Raw genomic sequence first — 15,199 nt, 5'->3', positions numbered from 1 at the left:
GCGACTCTGGCAAAGGCAGTGGTCAAATGTGACCAGCCTATGCCATCTGAAGGGGCCACCAGAATATTACTGATCCTGCCACCTCCCCTAGCACTCAGGAGGCCTCCGAGCTTTGTCAAATACAGCCACCAGCATCATCGTCCAAACCCAGCAGGGGGACTGCTGAAATTTTCCCTCTGCATCCCCTTTTCGGGGCGTCAAATGCAGGCTTGCTGTTGCACGCAGCACTGACTTGCCAGGCAAAAGGGCAGAGGTGCTTTCGCTGCAGGGTCTCACCATACAGCAGCGCAGGCCCGCGTCGCTCCCCCCCGCGCTACGGCTGCCGCCGCTTCTCCGCAACGCCGGCAACAGGGGGATACGAGCGATGCCCATGCCTTATTCTCAGCCCCCTACTCTCTTCCCCGTCATACAGGTGCAAAGATCGTCCTGTTTGGAGTTTTGCTGTCGGTAGCAAAAGATCACAAAAACAAACCCCCGGTGAACGGCCGGGAGGTCGGCGCTGCTGCCCGGCTGCCGTGGCCGGGGGCCATCCTGCCCCTGCCCCTGCCCCTGCCCCTGGGGGGCTCTGTGTGGCCGACCAGGCGCCGGCAGGGCCCGGCTCCCTCGCACGGGGCAGCAGCACCCGAGGCTGCGCTCAGCACCCCGCCCCGCCCCGCCCCGCCCCGCCCTCCTCTGCCACCTGCAGCCGCTCCGCCCCGCCCCAGGAAGCCGCCTATGACATCACGGAGCCCCGCTATGACGTCACGAGGTGCCGCCTGCGTTGCATCACGAGTCGCCATGGCACCCTTAGGCGGCGGCGGCCGGCCCGCCCCCTCTCCTGCCGCGCGGGGCCCTCTGGGTAGTGTAGTCCGCGGCGGGGCCGGCGCGCCGCCCGCGGGCCGGCGGAGGACTCCGGTACCCAGAGGGCCCCGCGCCGCCACAGCACCCCCCCTCCCCAAGCACCGCCACCGTCTCCGCGCACAACATGGCGGGGCGGCGAGGCCCGGGCAGCGGGCGGTGAGCGGCGCGCAGGGTGGCCGGGCTGCCCCGCGGGGCCCGGCGCCGCCGCCATGACCTACACGGCGGAGCAGCTGGACGGCGTGCGGCGGTGAGCGCGGCCGCGGGGCCCCCGCCACGCCGGTTCGGGCCGCGCCGGGCGGTGCTGCTGCCTGCGGGGCGGCCGGGCCCCAGGCCCGGGCCCAGGCGCAGGGCAGGCGGCAGCCCGGCCCCTGGGGGGGGGGATGGGGGGACGGGGACCCGCTGCCGGGGGAGCCGCGGGCCCCGCCCCGGCCTGGCCGCCCCGGGCCCGGCGGGGCCTGGGGGGAGGCGGGCGAGTAACGGTGCTGTCGTGCTCGTTTGCAGAATAAAGCGGTGCAGGAATTACTACGAAATTCTGGGGGTGGAGAGAGACGCCAGCGAGGAGGACCTGAAGAAAGCCTACCGCAAACTGGCCCTGAAATTTCACCCTGACAAGAACCGCGCTCCTGGAGCAACGGAGGCTTTTAAAGGTATGCGGGCTGCAGTCCAGCTTTAAAGTAACAAAGCAACATTAAAAGAAGCAAGGAGCGGTTCAGGCTTGCAGCTTTGCACCTTATATGAAAGCTTCGTGCAAGCTCACATAACCCGGCCTTTTCTTAGGCAGGCACGCGATATCTTCATAAAATCCTGCAGCTGCTCAGCAAGCTTTGCCTTTGGAAGGCAGATTTGCAAAATACATGAGAAGCAAAGGAAGGGGCATCCCAGTCTCATTCCTAGATACCACTGCTGCTTCAAAATAACGCTTGGAAGTAGCATTGGCCATATAGGAGAGCACATAGTTGTGCAATCAGTAACAGCTCTGTATCATAATTAAAGCAAAAAAAAATTATGCAAACCTGTGAAACCTTAGTCTAATATTCTGGATTTTTCAGTAATGTTGCAGTCTAAGTCTGTATCAACAATGTTAGCATCTAAACTTGTAATTACATTTCTGCCTTCCCCTTGCTGTGTTGCAGGTATACGCAGCAGCATTGTAAGGCAGATCTAGGAAAACAAGGTTTGCATTCATTGTATATTAGAATAAGGACTTTGCGAAGGGTTTTTCTTTATTCTTGTGTTACAGTTGTATTTCTGTATAAACTCACTTACAGCTGTGCTCTTTCAAAGACGAAGGAAGAAGATGAACTAAGCGAACTACTTCTGGGTGGTTTGAGGTTCACTGTAAAATAAATATGCAGGTACAGCTTCACAATCTCTGCTGACAGAAAAACTTGGAATATGGTTCTGCATCTTAATCAACCTCTGCAGCTATTAACTTTGTATTAGCTATATTGTATTTGGAGGTGCACTTCTCCTGTGTCAGTACTTAGGTTGATGTGATAAAAAGTTAAGTTCTCACTCAGTCTCTTGACAGAATTCTGAAATGGACTCTCTTGCCTTAGTTCTTTAAGTATTTGAACTTTCTCCATATACTTTAATGTTTTGTCTTCCTTCTGCTGTCAGTAATAGCAGGAAATAGGTTCCATCACAGCTAATGTCAGTATTATAACATGTCTTTTGCAAAGGCAGTTTTCAAAAACAAATTGTTAATTTTTGGTCAAGCACAAATCTTCTGTGCCTGTCTGGGCCTTTTGCTACTCTGCTTGTAAAAGTCGCTAGATCTGGAGATATTGCATGATATGCATGTGTAACGTTTCTCTTATTCATTCTGCAGCAATAGGCAATGCTTTTGCAGTTTTGAGCAACCCTGAAAAGCGACTACGATATGATGAATTTGGAAGTGACCAAGAGAATGTCAGCACTGGCCAGGCCAGGCACTATAATTATTACACAGAATTTGAAGCAGACATCACACCAGAAGAAATATTCAATGTTTTTTTTGGTGGGCACTTTCCTACAGGTTAGTATCTGTCTGTGGTGTTCTTGAAATGTAAGGAGCTGATACTAAACCACAAATGAAGTTTAGGTTCTCTTAATACTATTTGGTGAGTTGATTATACCTCTGGAAAGAGCAGAAACCTGTTTGCATTTACTCTTTTCTCCCTCCCTAGCTTTTATACCTGGAGAATCTCCTTTAATGCACAGTTTAACTTTTATTTGTTAAGATAGGAGCATTTTAATTCAGCAAGGGTTTAGGCAGTGTGATTCTTGAGTGGGCCACATTTTAACAGCAGCTGTAGCTGACTGTTTTTTTTTCCCCTTTCCCGCTGTCCATTGTCTGAAGTCAGAAGTGGTTTGGGTTTTTTTTAAAAAAAAAAAAAAAAAAAAAAAAAAAAACAAGTGTGAAGGGGAAGGGATCAGAGGTATCTTTGCTCATGGTGTTGTCCTGTATTCAGCACGGCAGCAGTTCCTGGCACTGTGGCCCCAGTGCCCCTATAACCAGAAATGCCAGCTGATGTACCATAAAGAAACTAAAACTTTTTATCTTAGCCTTCACTGAGAGGCATCACTTTGTCTGTTACTGGTTATGCAGAAGAGTAGCGTCTGTACCTGTAGCAGCTCTCGGCATGTCTTGGTCCAACCTTGGCTTTTGGGTTTGTAGTAAAAACGGCAAGATGTTTCATGATTAATGGAATGCCGGTTTGGATTAAAAGTACCTCTGAAAGGTATGGTGAGCCCCAAGCATCTTCCTTGCCAGTATTTTTGTTTAGCAATCTTTGATGACAAATTGCTTTAGCACTCTTGCGTACTGTTTCACGCCTCCAAGGTGTGTAGTATAAACCAACACGCGCACCAATTACTAAAACCTTAAGCAAGAGATACAGGTAATTACTTACAAGCACCTCATAACCTCAGTCAGTGTGATAGCATCTTGCAGCTAAGGGGATCTCAATTTGTTTTAAAAGTGTTACTAGTAAATGTGCAACATAGGCCAAACTCAGCCTGACATCGTTGCCTCTGAACTTGCAAGAAGTGGCACCTGCATATGCCGGTCGTTTTGGCCACTAACGAGGCATGACCACTAATGAGACACGGCCTCTGGTGGAACGTGGCTGCAGTGTTGCTGCCAGCAGTGGGGACACTTGGAGCTGAGGACAGGAAATTGTGTAGCTGACAAACGGCAGGAGGAATTTGGGTACTAGGGATGGCAGGTCTAGCAGGTAAAATGGCATGAAGAAGTAAATGAAAATAGCTATTAGCTAATAGCTATTAGTAGTAAACAGTAGTTTCCTCCCCCAAAAGTGTTTGGGTCCTAATTTAAGGAAATTTTCCTAACCTAAAAGTGACTTTTTATTTATTGAAAATCAGTTCAGTAGTTTTCCGAGTAAGCAAAATCCGCACAATTTCTACTTAGCAAGAGAATTACTAGTAAGAGGGTGCCCAGATGGGTAAAATAAAGAGAATATTTTTAAAATTGACCTAAAGTGAAGTAGGACTTTGTGTGTATACACTGAAGTTTGTGTTAAGCTACAGTGTTGTGCTGTTGTGCGTTTTGTGACACCTTGCTATCACCAGGCTTTCTGGAACTCCCAATGAAAAATGGTGGTGTTGGGTTAAACTTGTTTTAATAGCTTATGGACATGTTTGTGGCTTTTTGTTGCTATGTTTTTACCCTACACTTTTCTGTGGAAATTCAGTGAAAAAAGTATATAAAATTTATATTTGTAAATATCAGCTTGTAAGTCTGCAAGGAGACGCTCCGCGTGGCATACTGTTGCAATTCAAATTGGTGGAAGCTACAAGTTGGACTCCCTTCCCATAAAAGAATGTGCATGGAAGGAAAGAAACTGCTGGCAGAAGTTCTGTGAGAAACTTAGGACTTGGGAAATGTTCTGCTAGGCACTCTGCAAAAGCCACTCCTACCCTCCCGCACTCACTTCTGGTTTTTTCACAGCTTTATAAAATATTGTCTGAGCAGCATCAGATGATAGAAAGAAACTTTCTTTTTCCTGAGCATCGTTTGGCTGGCTGCTGTCATTTGTTAGAGTGCTAATACAGTTGGAGCTCTGATTGCAAACGTGCTTAGACCCTTGGTATAGTCATTAAACAAGCAAAGAAACAAGTATTTTTACACAATAGTAAAAGTTACTTTTCTCCCCCAAGTTTCTTGATACGACGATAATTTGACAATACTTGCAAAATTCATTGAGAAAGTCAGAGAAAGGATGCTATATGAGCATGAAATGCTGTGTCATTTTTCCCAAGGCTTAAAAATAGATTTGCATTTCTGTTGTCATACAGCTGTAAATTTCAATTCTCTATTATAAAGAAGTTCTGAATTTCAAAAGAAGAGGGCATAGCTATTATAAAGATATTCATATGATGATATAGTCAGAGTTTAAGCTTCAAATGAAAACAGCATTTGCAATTCTTTCCTCATTTTAGAATTTTTAAAAATCAGCTACATTCAGCGTGCAAGAAAGGAAAGTCTGAATTGTACTTTTTCTTAAAAAAACCTTTTTTTATGTCTTTCCTTATTATAAAATCATTAAGTGAATGAATGTATTAAAAGCTTGAAGGAAGACAAAGTAGAAATGTATAGAGCGTATTTAGTAATTATGGGAAGCCGTAATTCATGGACTGTGTTTGAAGCAAAACAGTTTTCCTGCTTAAATCCTGGGAATGCAACACAAACTGTGGTCTTGAAGACGGATATGATAAAACTAATATTAAAGTATGACCTACAATAATAAAAATTATAGCAAGCTTCTGCAGTTTGATGTAAATTCAGATGGTCTTGGAGAAAATTTTACAACTTCCCTGGAACACTTTTTGGAATGTCATATTATTTTGGTATCTAAGTCTGAAGTGCGTTTGCCCTTTTCAGTCTGAGGTCTCATACCCAATTCGGTCTATGTAGTGTAAGTCTGGATAATCAACCAGAAACTGAGAAATACAGGTAAGTACCAGCAACTGGATAAAAATCATGACTCTGTCTTGGTTTCTTTTATCAGGAAATATCCATATGTTCTCAAATGTAGCTAGAGATGCTCACTATTATCCACGGCGGCACCGAAATGAGAGAGCATGGACACAGGAGCAAGAAGAGGAAGAAAACAGGCCACAGGTAGCCAGGAGAAGGGATCTGTGGGCTTAAATGTGCCACCAGGGTGAGGGGTTCACTTACACATCTGAAGTCAATGTCCGCAATGCTGTAACTGCAGTGGATGATTTCAAAAATAACCACGTTATTTGTCTCTTACTAATCACTACCTTCAAAATACATCATATTGGTAGGGTCACAGGCCCTAGAGTTTGTGTCATCAGGTTTTTTGCTGGTGCTTGCTTTTTTGCAAGTTCTAATGGTTTGGTAATCTGACAGCTATTAGTCCAAATGTGGACTGATATTAAATATGGAAGTACTGGCTTGTCCTCATGGTGTACTCAGACCTTCAGAAAACTGGCACACAGTTCCTGCCCAGGTGCTGCACAGGTTTTATCCAGTGCAGGGATGTAGTCCTACGAGCTGAACCCCCTAGAGGAGACGCAGCGTGTTACTTGTTGCTAGCATGCACATGCATGCACACATGCCACCTACCTTTGGAAAAATACTCCTCTGGAGGCAGTTCATCTAACCTAACAAGATCTTTCTCCAGAGGAGATGATTTCTTCCCTGTGAGTTCCTTAAACACAAGCTCTGAAAAGAACTGAGATGAGATGATGGACTTAAGACCGTAAGTTTTCAGACAACTAAGCAATGGCAGATAGATCCCACCTACTGCAAATCAGGTGTCCTTGTTGCTATCCCAGGACAGAAAGGAAAGCCTAAATAGCTGCGTATTTCATTTTGCTCCTGATTAGAAAAGGAATTTTAGAAGGGCAGTTTAAAAATAAAATGAAGAGCAGAAGTAAGGGTCTGGTTTTGTTCCATGACTAGCAGAACTCTTTGGTCCTTAGAGCTTTTTTTCCCACTCTTTTGCTTTATTAAATTTGTGCAAACAAAAAAAACCAAATGCCTGCATCCTGCCTCTGGTCTCTTAACCCTTTAAATTTAAGTGGTTTTATCCAGTGATTGTACAGAGATGAGGATTTTAAAAATACATGTAGTAAACTTTAGAAACTGCACAGAAAGCCATAAGCACAGATAGGGATTGCGAAGTGTTCCCTCAGTGTGGCTTGTCAGCCGGTCCTGGGACAGGCACAGTGCTGTGGGCATCTGTTGCCTTGTGGAGGAAGCTGCAGATTAAAGAATTGTCATGAAACTGCAATTAGAAGAAATGGCTTTAAAGACTTTTCTAAGATTATTAATAAAGGTTATTTTAAAATTCAAATGCTATCCCTCTCAAAATTCAAAAGTACTTCCCCCCCCCCCCAGTTTACATTTGATACATTGTTGATCTGCCTATCATAGCCTGGCTTCGGTGAACAAATATATCCTTTTCCACCTGTATCTTTTCTTGTCTGCTAATTATTGTTGTCCTTTTCAGAACTCATATTCTGCATTTATTCAGTTGATGCCAGTTTTCATAATAATAATAGTGTCCGTTATAACTCAGCTGATGGCAACTAACCCACCCTACAGTCTATTTTACAAATCGTAAGTCATTTAAAAACTAATCTTTTCTGGTCTTCGGTGCTTAGGTTAAGGAGATAGACAGAAGTTGGACTTGACAGAAGAATGCATGTTACTGTTCAGTTCTGCTCTTTATAGAAAGTGTTATCAATTTGTAAATAAGGAAATACTCACAATCTCTTTATATTGACAAGTTCTCCTAAGCATTATCATTATGAAATTAGCTGTGGCGAGCTTTACTGTGCTCTGTACTGAACAAACAGAGGCATGGAGCCAGAGAGCTCTCCCAACTGCTGTGAAATGTTTTTGCGTAGTGCCATAGTAGCAGGAATGTGGGTGTAGCTCAGCTGCAGTAGTTATCAGCCCTCTTGTCTGCAGTCCCGAAGGATCTGCGGACAACTTCTGAGGTTCCCATGTAAAGTAATTAAGAAATCAGGCCTGTTGTTTGCAGTGTTAATTATCTGCACTGGGGCCTGAATTCCACTGGAAGAATTGCAGAGCTCCGCAAATTATTAGTCTTCAAATGCCCTAGTTCGACATCTGCAAAGGAGCAGAATCCCCAGGTCTGCAAGAGCAAACTAAATTGGTCAGCTCTGGAAGTAGCAGGAATGCCAGGACTGCGGTAATCTGAGGTTGCGGGCAGAGGAAACCCCCCGTGCTCCTCTGTTCGCAATCCGACGCTGGGAGGAGGGAAGCATGCAGAAGCCTGCTCTAGTAGGCCACCAGCAGCAGTAAGCAGAGCGCTCTAAAAACTCTCCTTGCTCCCTTTGAGGGGCAAAGCTGTCTAGGTTTAGGCCCGTCTACTGTCCAGTGTCACACAGTTTGGTTGGCCCAGCGCCCTTTATTGCTTTTACCACAAGATGTCGTTGTGTAGGCCTAGCCTAATACGACATCTTTTTCAGCCAGCGTTTTGAGATCTGCCAGTGCTAAGCGAAATGTCTCACGCTGCCCCTAAGCAACTAATCCCTCCTGTTTTTCTCCACTACCTCCCCTTGTCCTGTTGATTTGAGATAGCCAGGCCTGAGCCTGGCATACGGTTACAGCTGCTGTTTCTCTAAATCGTATCCTTGAAGAACCAACCCCACTAAAACAACATTTTTATAAAAAGAGAGCATACACCTCTGCGACGTAGAGAGAAGGAAAAGAGTCCATCAAACAGAAGATGAAGGGACAAACTGAGTTGCACTGGACAGAGTGTAACCTTTGTTTTTTGGCTGCCTGCCTCTTTCTCTGGGCAGTGATCTGAAAAACGCCTGGATATCTTCGCTCAAATAAGGAAATTCAGTAGGAGAGAATAGTTTAATCCAGTGACTGAGTCAGGATGGCTAGTTCAACATGCAGGATGTACTTTGGGATAATCCATACGCCACTTTGCTTATTTGATAATTTTAAAACCCTAAAGGAAGCGCTACTCGAATCTCCCCTGCAGATTCCTATTGCTATTGAAGGATCCAGAAGTCAGGAAAAAACAAGTCTAATTGCACTGTACCTAAGCAATATTGGGCCATGCACCTTTCTTATAATCTCTAAATTTGTCATCATTTCCCATGGATTTCTGTACATAGCTTGCCAAAAATTATCAGTAAACAGAAGAAAGTGTGTAGAGCTTCTTTTTATGGATAAAATTTGCTCTTACACTTTGGAAGCGTCTCGACTGAGCTGTTGAGAACAAACACAGCATTTGGAAAGAACAGTGTCAACTCTGAATCAGTTCTCTGTAGATACCTCTAAGTATTCGATATTTTCACCGTGGGTTTTTTGAGTGAATTCTGTTTGTAGGGAAGTTTGCAGTGCCTGAGACTTGTAATTGCCTTCTTGGATGGTTGAGGGAGCTATAGTCTTGCAGAAAGTTACCGTAGAGGAGAAGTTGTAAATATCTTCTGCTGGAAATACTAATATGGGGAAACATCTCTTGATTTTTTTTTTTTCTTTTGGATATTTGAGCTGCTTAAAAATCTCTTTTTCTATGCTGTTTTCACAGGTCCGTAGGCCACGTTATTAGTAGAGAAACAGAGAACTTGCAGGTGCCTTACTATGTTGATAAAAACTTTGAAAAGAATTATCAAGGTGTGGAGCTTCAAGAGCTAGAAAAAACTGTTGAGAAAGATTACATAGACTATATTCAGACCAGCTGCTGGAAGGAGAAACAGCAAAGTAAGTTATCTTTGTTACAGGCGTGTGCATACAACCCATCAGTAGTTGCATCATGGCTATGCTTCGCAGAGCGCTGCCATTTTTAGCCTTATTTTCCGAAGCATGTAACTTTAAAAAACCTTGCACTCACATGTGGTCTTAACACCGAATTTGTTATTTTTAAGAGTCTGTCAAAGTTCATTTTAGGTGATTCTGAGAGAGAAGTGGAAAGTGGATTTCACCATTTGAGACATTTTTTTCCACTGAGTTTTTATGCTTGAATAACTCTTAGTTGATGATGTCTTAAGCATATAATCCACCACACTTGTTTATCTCTGACCGATTGTTAGGGCTAGAAAAGATCTTGAGGGATCACCTGTTCCACCCTTCCTTCACTGAGGCAGAAGCATATATGCCTTGGACTATCTCTGTGAGAAATTTATCTAACTTTTTCCTCAAAATTTCCTGAGAAGGAGAGTCCATAGCCTATTCAGGTGGTTTTTGGAAATCTTGCAGTGGACTGTGTTACTGGTATCGGTTTTCAGAGAGGGTACTTTGTGGTTATTTAATGCACTTATTTGCATTTTCTATCTTTAGTTGCATTTGAGATCGTGTGTTTCACCATAGTCGAGACTGTCTTTTAAAAACAAGAATTGAATGCAGAAAGTGGGAACACAGAAATCCGAGCGTTCAAAAATCATTATTCTCATGTCAGTTCTAATGCCATCGGTTGAACATATAAAGGCATGTATGTTAACCCCATATTGCATTATTTGTTAATTACTACCATCTAATTCAGCATACCATTGCAAATGGAATATTCCCATTTTCAGAACCCTGCAAAAATGACAGAAATCAAATTACAAGACTAGCTGAAGCTGGGATGTTGTGCCTGACTCTTTTCAGCTAAAGTACTCAGCACCTTAAAATGAGTAAACACAAAATACTGTCGTGCATGAAGGAAACTGGAAGAAGTTGTTTTCTGTGTAAATATTATAGTAGTAGGAGGTAAGCTGCTTGCACACACGAGTAGGGCTTTTTAAATTGCTCTGTGTAAAAACACTCCTCAGCACACTTAAAAACTGACTTTGCACTGGGTTGCAGTTTCTCTACCAATCGAATCATTATAGCATAAACATGGTAGTATGCGCCTTGTCTAAACAAGATTCGCTTAATCCAACGTGAGAGGTAACAGTAGTGTTGCTGACTCCAAACTATGTGCAGATTTTTGATGAGAAGGATATTTTTGTTTTCATCTAGAGACAGTTTATTTTACATAAAAATTAGCACTCATGCTTTTAAAGAGAAATACACAAATGTAGACTCTGGCATTATAAAAGTAAAAGAACCCAAAACATAAAACCGGAAAGATCCAAACAATGCCTTAATTTTTGGTGTGCTTGACTTGTGATCTCTGAGCATCTGCAGCTGACAGTAGCACTCTCTAGGTACAATATGGCTGTTAATAAGCATAAATCTAGAGGAGAACCCTGGTAATTGACCTACCAGTGCTACTAAAAATTGCTGTGTTGGCTCTTTCATGTAGGCTTTGAGCTAAAGAGTGCCCTGCCCTAGAAAGGGCAGCAGGGCCTGCGAGTCTAAAAGGGGCTGAGAGTCAGAGGGAAACGATCCAGCATCGAATGCCAAGGAATGCCTGCAAATAACGCTCCTCTTCAGATCTGTACATTTTAAAACTTTCAGCCCAAATTGCTTCATTTGTCACGTGCGCCCAGTGACGGTACGTGCCAAAGAGAAGCCCTCACTGGGAATGGCAATGGATGAGAACATCCCTATTTGTACAACTGCACGGAGAGGCAGGGAGGGACAGTGACCGCAGCCACCGGCAGCGGTGGCCACAGAGTGCGTGCACATCGGGGGCTGTGGCATCCAGCAGTTGTGCGTGTCTCACAAGACAGCAAAGGCGGCTGCTTCACTGGAGCTACATCCTCGGCTGATTCTCGTGCCGCTGACTACGCTGGTAAACGTGCCCTTACACAGCTGAGCGCTTCATGCAGGCCACCAGATGCAGGTTCTGTTTTTACATCCTGTATAATCCACACGTAGTGACGTGAAGGAATGCTGCTCTCAAAAATCCCTGTGCATCTAGCAAATGAACCTGTGACGTTGTCACTTCAGGTCCTAAGTTAACTGAGGAGCAGAAATACACGCTCGCAAAATTAACTGCCGTATATATTAGTCACACGTCTGCAAATACACTTGCAGTGTCCACAATTAGCAGTAGCCTGAGGATACCACTGTAAGTGGAAAAACGTTTTCAGAACAATTGCCATCTGGGCCAGCAAGCCAGTAATGAATAAGGCTGAGACCGCGCTAACTTTAGTACAGCTAAGTTTGTAAAAATAAACTTTGAATACAAGATGGAGTGATGGTGAGAAGGTTCTCTGGAGACCTTGAGACATTTCTTAATCAGCTGTTGTTTCATACATTTGGTCCATTAATTCTTATTTAAGCGTTAACTTCACGTGGTCGACTTTTTTTTTTCCCTGTCAGTTGAATGTCTGTTAACAGTATGTTTGCTTTATTACTGGAGTTGCATTTCTCTTCAGCACCAGCAAAATATTAGGTTTACAGCCACTGATTTGGTGATTTTTAAGTGTTACCTGATCTCCAACTATCTTACTGAAAACTTCAAAAGTAACTAATACTTCGGTATTTTGTTTAGCTGGTGACTTTTATACTGCTACTGTAAACAGTGTTTCTCCCTTCACAGCAGAATAGAGTGTAAAAACTGCTTACACTATGTTTTTTGGCAGTCTCCTGAAATCTTTGATACAGTTCGGCACAGAAGGCAGGTCCCAGATCTACAAATACAAATGACTGTTCGGTTGTGGTAGCACAATTGTGAAGTGAGACTGAGCTCTGCAAAGAGCTCTGAAGCCGAAAGAGTTCCTTAAAGAGCAAAGGTTCAGTCAAATAAGGATGAAGGGACAACTATGTGTGAAAAATTCAAAAATATAAGAAACTAGCTGTAAACTGAGATTCTTCATTGCAGTACTCCAGGCATTTTGGACTTAAAGGCAATCACCTGAGTCCTGTTTTGCTGAAGGCTTGTCAAGGCTGTGTCCACCATGCCTGCCACTCTACTTGAGTGGTATTTTAGTTAAAAGAACTGGAAAACTGATTCCTGATCTAAAAATGTTCATGCTTCTCAGTTTGTAAAAGCTTTTCAATAAATAGCTAGAGAGTCAAATGCCTTTAAATTTCAGTGGGACAGAGGACCTATGGCTGGAAAGGTTTTGCTGGGATGTCCTGTTGTTTGTCCTGTTGAGATGTTGTTGCCACTCCGAATGATGAACTTGAGGGACTTGAAAGGTGTATAAAAGCTCTTAGAAAAATTGAATGTCATCAGGTAGCTTGTGCTTAGGGAAATTTTGACCTTTTCAGAAATGAATTACTGCTATTCTCATAGGTGCATCTAATCCAGTATCTAAATTATTCTTTAGGGAGAAAGCTATATTAAGACATCCTTAGCTAATCAGCAAAAGAAACTTCTGAGTTACATTCAAACAATGGGTTTCTTTCAGTTATATATGTTGCTTTTGAGAAGAAAAAAAATAAGTGGAGTACACTTGAGACTATGTTGTTAATGAAAAGGCGCACAGCCCTTCCAGACAAGTCCCTGATCTAGCTGCTCACCTTCCCATAATCATTACCAAAAAAACCCCACCTAATTTATAATGCCTTCTGGGCAAACCTCTTGCCAGACAGAGCTTGAATTTTAAGAAGCACAACATCAAAAAAAAAAAAAAAATCCAAACAGCTTAAAGTAAAATACTACACTCTGAGCTGTTCCGTTGAAGTTGTGTTTGGATGGGTATTCTGGGCCCTTGCAGAATGGATCTGCCGGAAGAATTGCCTCCATTTTACTGGTAGCGTGTTTGGGTTATTTTAATTGAGTTATTTTAATTGTTTGAATTTTCAAGCAATTATGAAAATACTGTTTTCTTAGGTAGCTAGCTTAGTTGAACCTCATGGCCTCTCATTAAAGAAGGTTTTTAACATGCCTAATATCACTGAAATAAGATGAATAAAAAAGCATGTCATGAGGATTATAAAGCATTGAGAAACAGTTATTTGAAGTAGGCTCACAGAGTTTGTCCTAATATTTTTTCTTTTCATCTTTCAGAATCTGATTTGTCAAATTTGGCCAAGTTATACAGAGATGAACGATTAAAACAGAAAGCAGAATCACTGAAACTTGAGCACTGTGAGAAGCTCTCCAGTCTGATTGGAATGCACAAAGGGGGCTGACCAGGACATACACGTTCTGTGGTTTTATTTATTGCTGTTTTAACTTATGTTTTTATTTTCCTTTGTATAAAAAGGGAAGGAGTCTGTTGTAAAGAGTCTGAATACTTGATTCCTTCATATAATGCAGAGATGGGCCAACACGAGCTGTAGAGCTAGTGTTTGCTTTAATATACTGTACATTACGTTTGGTTCCAAGGACCAGTGGCACTTAGTGTAAATTAATTCCCTGGGAAATGCTATTCAGTTTGGAACCTGTCTTCATGGTAGTTTGTCTGCCATCCAAACAGCGTATACTTCCCGGGAGAGTAGACATAATGTCCCCTGCTTTCTGTATTTTATATGGACCTGCAGTTCACTTGATCATACAGTGTAGTTCTCAGCATTAAAGTATGCTAGCCTTTTCATACTGATCTCACGCGGATGTCCTTGCTTCTACAGTGGTTTGTAATGAGAATTTAGATTGAAAGAGGGCATATTTCTTGTTCTGGTCTAATACTTGATGCTTAATTGAGAAGTATCAGGTACCCGCTTCAGGTAAGCTTTTGAGCACGTTCCTAGCTCATTAACGTCAAAGGGACTTAACCAGGTGCTTGTCTGACTGAAGATCCATGCCTGATCGATTCCTTAGCGAGGAAACAAGCTGCGATTGCAGCAGGAACACGGAACAAGAAGAGGAGAGTCTGTGAATGGGACTGATTCCAATGTCTGCCAAACTGTAGAGAAAGGACAACCGTATTTCTTTTCTCATGTTCTCAGTGGCATATTTTTAAGCTGGTTGTTTAGTTCTGATTTTATTTGCAAACTCTTCTCCAGCTGTTACAGGGGTTCTGCTTGCTGGTGCAGTTTTGATGTAGCATATTTTTACTCTGAGCAGTTATGAATGTTTCACTGTAGAGATTAGTATTGCAAAGAAAAAGATCTATGTAGTAGTTACCTGTTTTTTCTGAATCCTCCTTTACAAAGCCAGATGTTTACAGGAAGGTTGAGGATGGGTTATGCTTGTAAGCAGCAGAGAACAGAGTATTATTCCAATTAAGCATCATTAAGCTTCTGAGCCAGTTTCGCTGATGTTGTCACTGGTATGTACCATACCAGCAGCAGCATCTAGTTTACCTGGATCAGATTAAAATGAGCCCACCTGAACAATCCCGCTTGTGGGATCGTGCTCTTGCCAGTGAGATGAGAGGAAAATGGGCATGGCCATGATCCTGTGCAACAGTTGAATTTTTGATCCTTTTTACTTGGGCATAACTTAGAGAAGTCTTAGTTCTGCCCATTCCAGTACACAAGCTTGTACAGAACATTGGAAGATCAGGGCTCTGCACAGGGAGTCTCAACCTGCTCTCTCTACGAACGCACACATATGTAGCTGCACCCTAAATT

The 15,199-nt window shown here is 43.2% G+C and overlaps 1 protein-coding gene across 1 annotated transcript; it reads left to right on the top strand.

The window, feature by feature from the left end:
• Positions 1 to 948: 948 nt before the first annotated feature.
• DNAJC18 (DnaJ heat shock protein family (Hsp40) member C18) lies at positions 949 to 14,226 on the top strand. The gene is made up of 7 exons (XM_067304530.1): positions 949 to 1,087; positions 1,342 to 1,487; positions 2,672 to 2,857; positions 5,853 to 5,965; positions 7,326 to 7,435; positions 9,393 to 9,565; positions 13,692 to 14,226. Exons 1-7 carry the CDS (start codon positions 1,050 to 1,052, stop codon positions 13,814 to 13,816), a joined length of 891 nt encoding a protein of 296 aa, XP_067160631.1. The 5' UTR covers positions 949 to 1,049; the 3' UTR covers positions 13,817 to 14,226.
• The last annotated feature ends 973 nt before the right edge of the window (positions 14,227 to 15,199 follow it).

The sequence above is a fragment of the Apteryx mantelli genome, chromosome 14 (genome assembly GCF_036417845.1).
Source record: "Apteryx mantelli isolate bAptMan1 chromosome 14, bAptMan1.hap1, whole genome shotgun sequence".
Classification (NCBI taxonomy): domain Eukaryota; kingdom Metazoa; phylum Chordata; class Aves; order Apterygiformes; family Apterygidae; genus Apteryx; species Apteryx mantelli.
The sequence above is the reverse complement of the archived record's forward strand: the minus strand, read 5'-3'. Positions and strand labels throughout refer to the sequence as shown.